Raw genomic sequence first — 13584 nt, 5'->3', positions numbered from 1 at the left:
ATATATATATATATATATATAAAATGTATGTATATAATTATGACAGAACATGACAGAGGGCTCTGGCCCCTTTCCATGCTGGCTTGCACAAGGAAATGCTTTTCAAGGATGTCACAATTCTTGCACTGGCATGTGCCTTCTCAGCAATGACATTCTGATTCAGACAGAATGTCTCCTGGGGCAATGCACCTTCTGTCCTCTCCCTTCCAATGTGGGTTCTGGTTGTGAACAGAACCCACGGTCCTTAAGTAATTTTAAAATCACATTGTTAAAACCCAAACATTTTCAAACAACCATAATCATATGGCATTATCAAAGATTTTCCACCTTCAGCAGCATACCACTTTTTACTATAAAAAACACTTTCCAGTAATTCTGCTGACCTAGCTCTTGATGTTTACGCAGTGTAGAAATATCTGTCTTGGCACGTACAGTCTGCACTCTTTTTAGTGGAAACCAGTAACCACAATTTCCAGCCACAGCTATTAAACTGAACAAAAAGATGTACTGAAAAACCGAAATTGTCTGAAATGAGGATTGTGGTCTTAGCTCAGCTTCAATATATTAACCACTGTGACTGGCACAACTGACACTAATATTCTAAAGCTGGGATAAGTCTCATGTTTATCAACAGTCTGAGTGTATTGATGCTTCAAAGGTATCATTATCTTACTGGTGATCCGCGATCTCCTGGTTTCCCTGGTTTTCCACTTGGACCAGCTACTCCTGGAACGCCTGGGTTACCCTAAAATAAAAAATAAAAGGAATGCTAGAAAGAACATGCTAGTCTGAGTGTAACTGGCTGACTGTGGTTCAGAAATCTGCCATATCTTTAAGTGACAAGCAACATCTAAGGGAAAATTACTTATATCTTTACTTTTTTTGTCATATATAGTTCAGTTTTACAAACTAAACTGCCTTTCAGAAAAATAATTCATCTGTACTCAAGATCTTGTTTTTTACATAAGGCCAGATTTCGAAAGATTTTAGGTATTTAAAGATGCAGAGAATGGCCTAGACGGATGGTGAAAAGTTCCCACATGCCTTAGGACTCATTTTCATGAGTGTCTCCTGCATGAAGGTCAGATAGTCCGGCCCTATAACTTTGTGTGACAGTTCTGTGCTTGGCACAAAAAAAGACATGTCAATGGGACAACAGAATTCAATCTAGTGATTTTAGATAAACGTGAACAAATCAAAGACTAATACAGTATCCAGCCTAGTTACAAATATATTCTGATATGCAGCAAAGTTAACCATTTAAAAATATCCAGGACTACTCCAGTATTCTCTTTACTGATTTTTCTTAATTTCTTTGTGTAATCACAGGACCTGTTTCTCTCTCTTCTTTATAATCCAGCAGCAACTACAGAATATGTACTTTAGAGTTTCAGTGGATCTGATCACAATACGCAAAGTTCATAATTAATTTTTGCTAAAGCATAGCCAGGTGACCCTTTCTGCTCTTATTTACAGTTGCAGAAGTCAAGAGTTTCAAACCAGTATGAAACTGCTACTAAGCAGAATCAAAGCCTAGTAGTATCAGTAGACACAGTTTTATGCTGCTAGCAGTTATCCACTTAGCAAGAGTTTCAACAGCAAATTTCCCTCAAATAGAGGCTTCAAATGATCTGTTTCTGTGTTTTGAGAACACAGAAGCTACATATATCTTATTTCACAGCATAATGGATACAAGATTATACTTACTGCTGGTCCTGGTGGGCCTCTGGGTCCTGTGGGACCATCTTTTCCTGTGAAACCCTATTAAAACAATTAAAATAATTACTGATTAATATGGACAGGTCTAGGATTATATCTATTTACCTTTACAACCATGGAGCTACATATAACTATGATCTTCATAAGAATACCAGTGTGTTGAAACACATCTCAAAACCACTAATGTAACGTGTCAGTTACAAGCAAATTGTGCTGCTATTAATGCCAGTTAAATATCCCTGTGGAACAACAGTTTCCCCCCATATTAAAAGAGCCTCAGGAGCTGCTGACACATTGAGTCTAAAGTACCTTCTTTCCAATGGTGGCCAAAATAGGACTAGAAATCCACTGTCCCCTTCCCAGAGGTGGAATCACAGGTTTGACCTAGCGTAACTGAGGAGATGAGTCATGACACATGAAGAAGAGAGGGGCCTATTCAGCCAACAATTTCCCCTAATGCCCCATGTGGCAGTGTAAGCATGAGGGTCCTATATTACTAAATGGAGAAATCATAACAACTCGGTCAGTGAATAGAGGTAGGATCTATTATCCTATTTTTCCCTACCATGACAGGGATGTTCTTGTCCCTCAAATGAGTCACCTTTTCTATTATCAGCACACTGGTCAGCACAATCTATTCCTCTCTGTGAAGCCACCGAGTTCTCACTTCAAAAAAGTTTTGTTAGAAATGAGATCTTTGCCCCTTGGCTGCTATCACAAATCAAAAGGCAATGGGAAAGTGTAAGCAGATCCTTTTGACATATGGAGAAAATCCACAAGAGTGTTTTACCTAGAGAATAGAGAATAAGCTTCTCAAATAATAACAGAAGCAGTTGCTTAATGCAATCAAGAAATGCCATCTAAACTGAGGTCAAGCATCGAGAGGCAAGTCCTGCCTTAATGGTGGAATTGGTACAGGCAGATTCTGAAGGAGTATGCCTGCCCCTTGGCTATGCCCAACTTAGTTGTGAGGAGGAGTGGCACAACTGAATAGAAGGAAGAACATCAGAAGAGCAGGCATTCACAGATCCCAGTAAGTGGATTCTTCTCCAATTCTCTCTGGGAATGTGGGAATCACAGAGGCTAGTTAGTGAACTGGAGTAACCTCAGCAGAAAAGGGATGTTTCCTGGGCCACAGCACTATAAACTGAAGAAACCTTACCCTTTCACCTGGAGGTCCCATTGGGCCAGGTGGACCAGGTAAACCCGGGGTTCCCTATGGGGAAAAAAAAGAAGCAGATTCATACAAGCCAGAACAGATACCTCTGATGTGCTAAACACTCCTCTACAATGGAATATTCCTGTACAATGGAATATGTTACAGCATCCAAATTAGTCTGACACTGTGTTTTGACCATACAAATAAAACACATAAATAAACTTTTCCCAAAGATCAGCTACATTTTAACCACACAAAGCAAAATGCTTTACCCCTTATTCTCTGGTCTACTGTATTTTTTCTATTTTAAAAAGATTTAAAGGGTACCATAAACCATAAAACAGAACTATTTTTATAGCCTTCTGAAACATGGCTTACAAATGTTAGCTACTCAGTAAACACTTGGTATAGAACTCTGCTTATGAGACAGTCTTCTCTCAAAAGGGGGGCTCTGATGAAACACGAGTTACAACTTCCTTTTGTTACCCCTTTTTCACATTTACACTATTCTTTTCCTCTCCTGTTTTTTAATGATCTGCTGCCACATCTTGCACCGTTCAGACTGTCTCTTTTATTGAAGCTTATGTGTCAAAAAACAAGTACTGAAGTTAATCACAGAGGGTGCCTATACACATGCTCCAATGCATTCTAATTTGAACATATTGAAGCAGACTCGATTAATTGAGTCTGCTCCGCATTCTAATTAGAACACTCTAGTTTTGCTGCGGCATCATGTGCATAAGCCCCTGCAAGTTTAAAAATGTTCACTGGGGCACTTAAACCATCTAATGGCTGTTTAAAAATGCACAGGGACCTAATACACATGGTGCTGCAACATTTTAATTAGAGCAACTCTCCAGTAACCGCTCTAATTAAAATGCTTTCTCCCTCCTCCCCCATCAAGCACCAGAATGCCTGATGAGAACTAGGAGCACTCACCATCTCCAAAAGGTGCTCAGTGCCTTGCAGAGTCAGAACCAAAATTACAAGAAATTAGAGATGGAAAAAGCCTTCGTGCCATCTGCTCTATTCCTCCCCTGGCCCCCCCCCCTTCAGTCCTGGGTAATTTCCTACCAGACATTTTATACCTCCTGAATATGTATTCTTCACAGTCATGACCAATGGAACAGGTAAAGAAAACGAGATCCCCAGGCATCTCAGTTTACTGACCTCTGTTTTATATAGAGGTGCACCAATACATATTGGTCTCATATTGGTTCAGCACCAGTCTCATATTGGTTCAGCACCAATATAAGGAAAATTGAGAGTATCAGCAATCAGCCCAACAGCATGGAGACCAGCAATGGTGGGGCGGGAAGTCTATTAAGGGGGAAGGGGTGGAGAAAGAGAAGAGGCAAGATGCAGAAGGAAGGAATGTGAGGAAGGGGATTGAGGCCCCCATGATGAAGGAGGGAGTGGGGCTGAGGCTGGGGCTAGGGCTGGGGCTGGTGCAGGAGCTGACCAGCCAGGGCAGGGCAGAACAGGGCATGGGATGGAGCCATAAGCAGTTCATCTGAGGGTTACCGGGGGGGCACAGCTCCCACTGCTGCATACACCCCAGGAGGGCATGGGGGGCATGTACCCCCAGATCTGCAAGTAGGGCAAGGGTGGGCTGCCACTGCAGGCTGAGGCCAGAGGCGGTGCCAGGCTCTTCCTGGTGGGGATGTTGCCCCAGACTGTACTCAGGGTGAGCAGCAGTGATGCTGGGATGGGGACTACTGGGGGGCTACAGAGAATTGTGGGGTGGCTGCTCCAACCCCAGCCTCAGCCCCACTCCCTCCCTCACTATGGAGGCCTCAATCTGCCCACCACCTCCCATTCCTCCTGGCCACCCCTTCTCCCACAACAGACTTACCAGCCCAACGCTAGTCTCCAAGCTGTTGGGCTGCATATTGGTAATCGGACTGGTATCAGCGGATATGGTTCATTAAAAATCAGCCATTGGTATCGCCCCAAAGTATCTCTATTGGTGCACCCCTAGTTTCATACATAGGGCACCATTTACGTCACTGCATGGGAAGATTAAGGACCATGAATGGACAGTACAAATATTGTGCACTGTTGTCAAGATAAATTATAGTTTCAAAATATTCACTGCACCAATAAACCTGAACAACTGAAAACAAGATGTATTTAATATCTTTTCCAAACCATGGAGCATGGGAATAAGCACATACTTCCAAATCCCTTAAATGGTTTAATATTCCCTAGATTTCAAATAGCCATATGCAAACCTAATACATTTCCTAAGCAGCATATAAGGAACATTAGCTTCCATTCCTGAAAGCTGCAAAGGTATGAAGAGGCCCTATACATTGCTGTAGGTTTAAAAGAGAATCACATTATAAAAATTAACTTACCGACCGGCCTGGTAACCCTGGCTGTCCAGCATCACCTTTCATCCCTGGGCGACCCTATAGTCATTATAAACAGTACTTAGAGTCTAAATTACAGTAGCAAAGTGTCTGACATAAACGAATATTCCATATTTCTTACAAGAAGACTAAATGAATGAATATTTAAATCACAATACATTACATATTACATAAGTGATATGACCAAGTATCTGTTCATAGGAGATTGCATTACTACAAGAAAAATAATCACTCTCAGCCAGAATTTATACATTTTCAAAATGCATGAATTCCAGTTGACATTTTACTAACAAGGTTTATAGAAATACCTGTAAATTAATATCATAGCTGTCAACCAGGGCCACAAAACTAAATCAACAACCCTTTTACTATTACAGTTTAATACCCCAAGCTTAACAAAACAAAAATCTATCTGGCCCTGCATGAACAAATAAGGGAAAAAAGAGGGCAAAAGGAATTTTACCCCATCTAATTATATCCCTACACAGAGCTTTGGATATATTTTTACCCTGGAGTGCAGGGACTGTTCAACAGTATAACCAGCAATGCTAGCCTCTGCCAGGAGAACAGAACTAGATAATGGTTTCTCCTTATCCCATCATCTTTCTATATTTAGTCAATGGATTTTGGTCCACTTAGGGGAAAGTCTTTGAAAGACCTCACAGGTCTGCTCAGGTATATGACATTATGCTTACCTAAGAAAAATAACCCATAAACTTCTTAAAAAAACAGAATAAAAAAGGTGCTAAGCCATGGTCTCTTCTAAGAGCTGAGTATGCACATGATGAGGTGGGGCATTTCCACACCCTCTCTTCATACCAAAGTCTAGCCATTTGAGAAAACATGAAAACAGGTATTTTCCATACTGGCCTGCCTGGTAACAGGAACAGCATTAACAGCTTTTCTAACACTTTTCATGGTGCTTGAAAGAGTGATGCAATCAAGTGTTTCAATATTAATAAACAAAATTGATGAATAAATATAAATCACTAATTGGTATTACAAATAAAATTATGAGACTCAGAATTAACATTAGAGCCTCTCAAAACTAATCTGATGACAAGTTCCAGGTAGCATGTTTTTTGGTGTTTTCATTTTTCAAAGTCTTTCAAATTGAATGAGACAAAACAAAAATATTCATTACATTCCACAAATATAAGGAATGTATTTAGTTTTTCATGATGTTTGGCATCCATGAGCCATCCTGATGAAGCTTTTCCTTCGACTTGATACCAGATAAAATCTACATTATCTTACAAATCCTTCCATTCTGTCTTTTCATAAAGATTCTCTGTGAATTTAATTTTTATTCTCATGTACTTTTATTCTCATGTATTGTAAAACTACAATATTAGTTAAAAGTGACCAACTTAAATAATAAAGAGCTGAAAGGAAAAATAATGAATAATGAATAAGAAAAAAAAAAGAAATAATGAAACCTAGTAGGTAGAGGCTTATAGAAACCACCACCATAATGTCAGAGTGTTTCTGTTTCCAAATTCACTCACTCATTCAGAATGGCTACTCACAGGTTCTCCTGGAATTGAAAGCCCATTGGGACCCTGTGGACCTGGGGGACCTTGAGGACCTGGTGGACCTATGTCACCACGAGGACCAACTGGTCCCTTAAAAAAACAGAATAAAAAAAGACATTAGACGGCATTTTCTTCCAAAAGCTCAGTATGCACATACCCATGGGAAACCCTGGATCATAGGAATAAGCGTATATACTTCTAGTAACATGGAATTCCTGCAAATCCTCATTCACTCAGCATTTCTACTGCAGGGAGATCAATGCTTCTTTTGTAGTAAATAGGAGATGTTACTGGAGTAAGACTGCAGGATCAAGCTGATACATTCTATACATTTGGCAGCATAAATGAAGGCACTAGTATCTACTATGTATGGAGGAGAGTCCATCACAGAGAGAAAAGGCTTGCTTGCTTTCCCCGTTTGTACAAAGCTCCCGAAGTAAGGGGAGCCATGCTGCAGAGTTAGCATTCCCACTCTGATGCACATGGTCTGGGGTTCTCCTATACTAAAGGCACAGGACTTTGAGATCCAACAAAAAACAGCTGAAATATATGTTCTCTTTCTTAATGTGCTATATATACATGCCAGATACCATATTCCTGTTCATAAAATGTATACACTCTCATAGCTGTACATATTAGGTCCCTGTAGACTTTAATATACAATATTCATGGAGATGGGCACATAAAATTATGGATGCATTTCACAGAGATACTTACAGTTGGTCCATTCAAACCCCTTTCACCTCTGGGACCTTTAGCTCCTGGACCACCCTAAAACATACAGTTGAAAAGAAAATAAGCTTGTGTACTGATGGAGGGAAAGAGCACACTTCTAACATAACTGGATAGATAAACAATTGATATGAAAAAGGTGGTTAACACCTAGAGGGACTCCACGTAACTGCTAGTTCAGGTAATGAGATCAGAATCCTTAGTACCTGTTGAGACCATGGTTAATACAATCCAATCTGTGGATGATTTCTTGTTTGCATTCAAGCTTTTTTTTTTTGTATTCAAAGTGGTTTTTAAGGATTTTTTATTTAAAACTTCTTAATATTATTCCATGGTAAAGCCAACTGTACCAAAGTTTTGACCACACACAAATCTTTGAAATAAGCAGACCGCTGTAGGCATGGTGCTGCAATGAACATTAATGCAAGAATAAGGGCAACACCAGGCCCAAAATAATAAAATAATTCTCAGTGAACTAAAAGAACCCAGGAGGATATTTAGAAAAACAGGAATTTATGTAAGTGAGCTTTCTACTTCTAAGAGTAGCATTTGATAGACTGTGGGACCCATGAGTCTCAATGCAAGACCAGAGATCTCCCTGTCACTTCACTCACCTCAACTGGGACTTAAACTTGGATCTCCCACGTGTTAGGCAGAAACTCTACCACACAGCCACCAGTGCTGATCCTGCCCTGAGATTGCCCTCTATGGACAAGGAGGAAGAAAATAAACTGGCATCCCTCTAATAAAGTGAAGCATTTTGGGAGTGGGGAGTCTTATTGCCTTGAAAGAGATGGAATCTTTGGTGAAATGACCTAATCTCTTGCCTTACTGATAGTTCTTAAGTAATTTAGGGTGCAGAGAGAAATGCAGCTCCCCGCTGTACACAGGAAGTGCCATGAGTTATAGCAATCCCCCAGACCCAACAGATGCTCACTGTTGGGTCCTAGGGGTTGGGAGATCAAGCTGCAGTTTAGAGCAGCTGCAAGCCCTCCCCTAGCCCCAGTGCTATCTTCAGAATGGGAGGGGAGAAAGGGAGCAGAGGGACCTTGTTCTAGGGGTTGCCCAGTTGGTGCTGGAAGGTGGGGCAGATGAATTGGAGCTTTAATGTATGTAACAAGGATTCAGATTGGCACAGGATCAGGCCCTTTTAAAGCATATTCAGGTGTGTATTTGTGGCTGTAGAGTGCTTTTAGGGGCCAAATCAGGCAAAAATTGTCACTTCTCTTTGCACTCAGGAATTTATTACCTAAGATTTCCATTTGGGCCATGCTGCCCAGTCAAGGCTCTCTGCAATTCAGCCTGTGGAGCCAGAACTTTTTGAAGGCTTTCATGATGACACCTAGTTTGGACACCTTTTAGGAGGCCAAGTTGTACTCTGACTATGGACTTGAGCTGAATCACGAAGCTCTCTGCTCTCCACAGACCACCTTGCGGTTTCCCAGGTTTTTGTTTTATTATCCAATACTTTTGATAGTTCGAGTTTATTTACAAAACTAATATAAAGTGTCACTGAAATACTGCTCAAAATAACAAACAAATGTTGTAAGAACAAATTTCCAAGTCAGTCTTATTGAAAATCTCTTACAAGCTTAATAATAATAATCCCCACAGCTATTTGGAGAAAAATTTAAAAACATAGAAATACAAAAGAAGCAAGTCCAGATCTTAGCTTCTGACTTACATGGACCAGCTATGTTTTCAGTAAAGAATTGGATCTTGGTAGAGACAGAATGCAAATTTACCACAATCCTGGCTCACTTTCAACACGGTTAAATATTGATGTGCTAATCCAATGTCAAGATTTTATTATATGGGAAAAACTAGGGTGAATAGTATGGTTTTACTGTATGTATTATTTGTCTTGAGAAACAGCATACCTCACTCAGAGTGATCTCAGACATAATGGAACTCTATTTATAGGAAATGGCAAATGAAAGTATAAGACTGCAAATTCTATTTTTAGTTATAATGAACATTGTTATTTATCTTTGAAAAAAATGACACAACATTTTTGGGCCCATCCCAGTTCTACAGAGACAAGGGCTACAAGCTCTTTCTCCTTAATGATTACATTAGGTTAACCAACTCCATCCCATCTGGAATCCAGGATGGAGACTGGGAGACAGAGAACTCCATGAAGTCACTGTGATGTGTTTACTTCTAGCTTACTGAGACAGTTGAGAGGAAGGATGTTTATATAGCTAATTACAGCACTCCTAACTTATGATGGCATCAAAATAGAGAGATCTCTCTCTCTGTCAAACATGCACATGCACACGTACATGTACACACACACCAATTTGCAGAACCCAGCCATACCACTATCCACAATTTTCCTTGCCCAACCTGACAGGGGAAAGAATCCTTCTCTTTGGGTGAAATTTTGACTTGCATTGTCTGGCAGGAGCACAACTTCCATTGGTTCTTGTGGAGGCAGGATTTTACACTCTTCCTTCCCAAATTCTGTAGAGCTAACTGCAGCTACTCTGCAGCCCCAATGTAAAATGAAATACAGATCTGCAGGGAACTGTTCAGGAAAAGCCAACTCTTGTGCATCATCTCCTCATTTATATGTTCCTGTCTTGGGGAGGTCTGTGCAGAAAAAGCACAGAGCTTCCCTAAATCTAACCAAGCAAAGGTTAGTGCAGAGCAAATGTATCCACTTCACCTCCTATTGCTGCATAATGTACCGACAGACATGACAGTGGTGCTGACAGATGTGACAGTTTGTCATGCTATCAGCCACTGAAAGCGCTCTACAGCCACGCATAGACAGAAGCACACAGCTGCAGAGTTCTTTAAAAATGTCCAATCAGGTGACACTCTGAACCCTCATTATATGCAGAGCACCTTCGTTAATGTCTGTCCACACAGCCGGAAGCAGGGCTGGTTGATGGAGCCAAGCTCTGCTCCCCACACTGTCTTCGGAATGGGAGTGGGGAAGGGAGAGGAGGGAGCTCATTCTGGGGGCTGCCCAACTGGTCCCTGAAGGGGCTCCAATCCACCTGCCCACCCTCCAGCACCAGCTGGGAAACCCCCAGGACAAGCTCCCTTTCTCCCCCACCCCACCATTCCAAAGACAGCACAGGACCTTGAAAGAGAAAAGGGCAGGGCTAGGGGGAGAGCAGCTGCAAAGACACAGCAACTCTAAACTGCAGCTCATCTCCCAATCCCTGGGACCCAATGTCTGTTGGGAATAGGGAACTACAAGTCTCTCAGCACCCAATGTATGCCTAGGACATTTCCTCAGAGCTTTGACACTAAATGCCATATAAAAATCAAGCAATTGCACACCCTCTACAGACACCTGTGATACAAAGTTCAAACAAATGGAGGAAGATTTGGTTTCTATAAGGTCTAATTATGCCAACCTTACACAGAGTAGCTAATCAGACTGGCTTCAGGAGAACTAAGCAAGACTCCAGTATTATTCAGATAAGTAAGTATAACAGAATCTGGCCTGCTATGTTTTAAGTTATAAAGGTTCTCAAAGTTTAATCAAGTAAACAGTTATTTAAAAACATAAATCTGGTAATCTTGACTCCTCCTATTATTATGATTGTCCTTTTGACAAAACCCCATGCTATTGCACAAATTAGATGGCTAACATTTCTGCTTAGCAAAAGAACTCTACGACAGAAATAGCTAGTGTTCTGTAAGATAGGGATGTCTAAGCCAATCATTGTGGATATGCTTGTTTGGTTTCCACCTGCACTAGCAAATATTGGCTCACTTTAGTAAAACACAAAAACCAGAAAATAACTCTATACTAATAGTCCCTTACAGCAGGTCCAGGAGGTCCTTGGGGTCCAATGCTGTCCTGTGTGCAAGTGCAAGCATTTGGAAAAGCTGGGCATTTTGCTTCATCCCTCTGAAAATGTAAATACAATCATCAGACTCAATTTAAAAAAAAATACTGTGCTGGTGAGATATTATTTTCACTACCAAAAAATGTTCTCCATTACCTAACCTGAAGAAACATTATACTGATGCATAACAGTTCCCTAGAAAATCTCATTTTCCTAGATATTCTACAGAGTTTTTGATATTCTTGGAAAATCATAAGGTAGTAATACAGAAGGCAAAGGCAAAAATAAACAGGGCTCAACTTCTATTGAATTTCAAATGCTCTAATTAAATGCTCCCTTCTATTCTCTTACAAAGTTAAGAAATACTGCATTTAATAGTCAGTTTTCAAAGACCAAAATAATGTATTCTTTTTCAAGTTCAGTCTTAGAACTGATAATTATTTTAAAATGTTAACATTTTGTGCATAATATTTAAAAGGCTATATATTATTGAACTTCAAAATACGCTTCTTACTACTCTGATATTTGTGCCATGAGGCTTCAGATGACTCATTTTAGCACATTCTAAACTTCAGATTACAGCACTATGTACTAGAAGCTTTTACAATTGTGGTTCAGATAGTATCTTGCTACAAGGCAGAATAGCTGCGTAATATTACAGTTGTTGAGTGTTTTATGAATATTATTTCCTAAGCAGCACTGAGTTCACTTGTACTTACCATAGCAGGCAGGTCACAACATTTATCTCTGCTAGTCCAAACTGCACTACATACTATGTCAAAATTCTGAATTTCAAACTGAAAAATAAAGAAAAATGGTTTTATTCTTTGATGCGTTAAAGCTTCAAGAGTTCTCAGACATACAGCCTAAAATCAATGCAGTTAAAAATGAAACATTATGAATTATTTCGCCTTTCAGAAGAGCAGAAGAAAAAACTGCTTATAAATAAACATCTTTGGAACTAGGTTTTCCTCAACTCTGACACTCCTGCTGAGTTCCTGCTGGGTTCCTACTTGTTCTGGGGCATAAGATAACTGATTTCACTGACTCAAGAAACATTTCACAACACTTAATGAAGAATGCAGATGAATTACCACATCTGCTAACTGCTTGTGTATGTGTGCTTCAGCATGGAATCTGGCCTAAAAACATCTGGACCTGCTTTAAGGGCTGCAAAACTTGGGTCATATGTTAGTTCCTGTGTGGAACTTTCCATTCACATCAGTGGGGAATAGTTCAGCATGAAGGCAGAAGATAGAATATGGCCATTACATAGACTGCAGGATAAAGGCTTTTTTTCCCACTACTAGCATCCTAACCCTGCATCCTGATACCTGGAAGGAGGACCATGTGCTCACCAGAAACCCTCTCCAGGAATTATGATCTGCAAGTGTGAGTCAGACTGCAGAATCAGGGCCTATATGAAGACTAAACTTTAACACTGATTATCCATTAAGATTTGGGGATCCACTGTATTAGCTAATTTACATGACTTTCATAGCAGCAGCAGATTTTCCATATAGGTTCTTAGACTGAAAGGCCAGAAGTGATTATTTTGATCATCTGGTAAGACCTGCTGCATAATAATGGTGATAGACTTTTCCTTAAAACCTTATAAAAACCCATTCTTAAAAAATTCCAGCATAGTTTTTGCTGGCTTCTTCCAAAGATTAAATACTCTCACTGTCAAAAATTTTTGCCTTATTTCTAGTCTAAACTTGTATAGCATCAACTTTGATCCATTGGCTCTCATTCTACTTTTGATGCTAAGTTGAAGAGTATTCTTCTATCAAATTTCTCAGTCAGGCACCTAATTCCTTGCCCTATAAAACCTTATAGTCTAGGTGCAATAGTAGTTTCATAGTTTGTAGGGTCGGAAGGGACCTGAGCAGTTCACCAAGTCCGACCCCCTGCCATGGCAGGAAAAAGTACTGGGGTCAAACGACCCCAGCAAGGTGTTCGTCTAGGCTTGTCTTAAACACCCCCAGGGTAGGAGCCAGCGTCACTTCTCTCGGAAGTTGGTTCCACATCCTAGCCGCCCCGACAGTGAAGTAGTGCCTCCTGATGTCTAATTTGAATTTACCCTCTGCCAGCTTGTGAACGTTATTTCTCCTGGTAATGCTTGGGGGAACAGGGACTCCCCCAATGCCTGCTGGTCCCTTCTGACTATTTTGTAACAGGCCACTAGATCCCCCTCAGGCTTCTCTTGTGGAGGCTGAACAGGTTTGGGTCCCTAAGCCTCTCCTCGTAGG

General features: G+C 40.5%; 1 protein-coding gene across 1 annotated transcript in view; it reads right to left on the bottom strand.

The window, feature by feature from the left end:
- The window catches only part of COL12A1 (collagen type XII alpha 1 chain), a 163009-nt gene that overhangs the window by 22873 nt on the left and 126552 nt on the right, over window positions 1–13584 (bottom strand). Inside the window, exons 53-60 of the mRNA XM_019520465.1 lie at window positions 12052–12129; window positions 11308–11394; window positions 7506–7559; window positions 6783–6878; window positions 5239–5292; window positions 2882–2935; window positions 1708–1761; window positions 674–745 (exon numbers count right to left, since the gene is read on the bottom strand). Of these exons, the coding sequence (XP_019376010.1) occupies window positions 674–745; window positions 1708–1761; window positions 2882–2935; window positions 5239–5292; window positions 6783–6878; window positions 7506–7559; window positions 11308–11394; window positions 12052–12129 (549 nt within the window). The remainder of the gene's footprint in view (window positions 1–673; window positions 746–1707; window positions 1762–2881; window positions 2936–5238; window positions 5293–6782; window positions 6879–7505; window positions 7560–11307; window positions 11395–12051; window positions 12130–13584) is intronic.

This window comes from Gavialis gangeticus, unplaced genomic scaffold (genome assembly GCF_001723915.1).
Source record: "Gavialis gangeticus isolate Ggan-Ray unplaced genomic scaffold, GavGan_comp1, whole genome shotgun sequence".
Classification (NCBI taxonomy): Eukaryota; Metazoa; Chordata; order Crocodylia; family Gavialidae; genus Gavialis; species Gavialis gangeticus.
The sequence above is the reverse complement of the archived record's forward strand: the minus strand, read 5'-3'. Positions and strand labels throughout refer to the sequence as shown.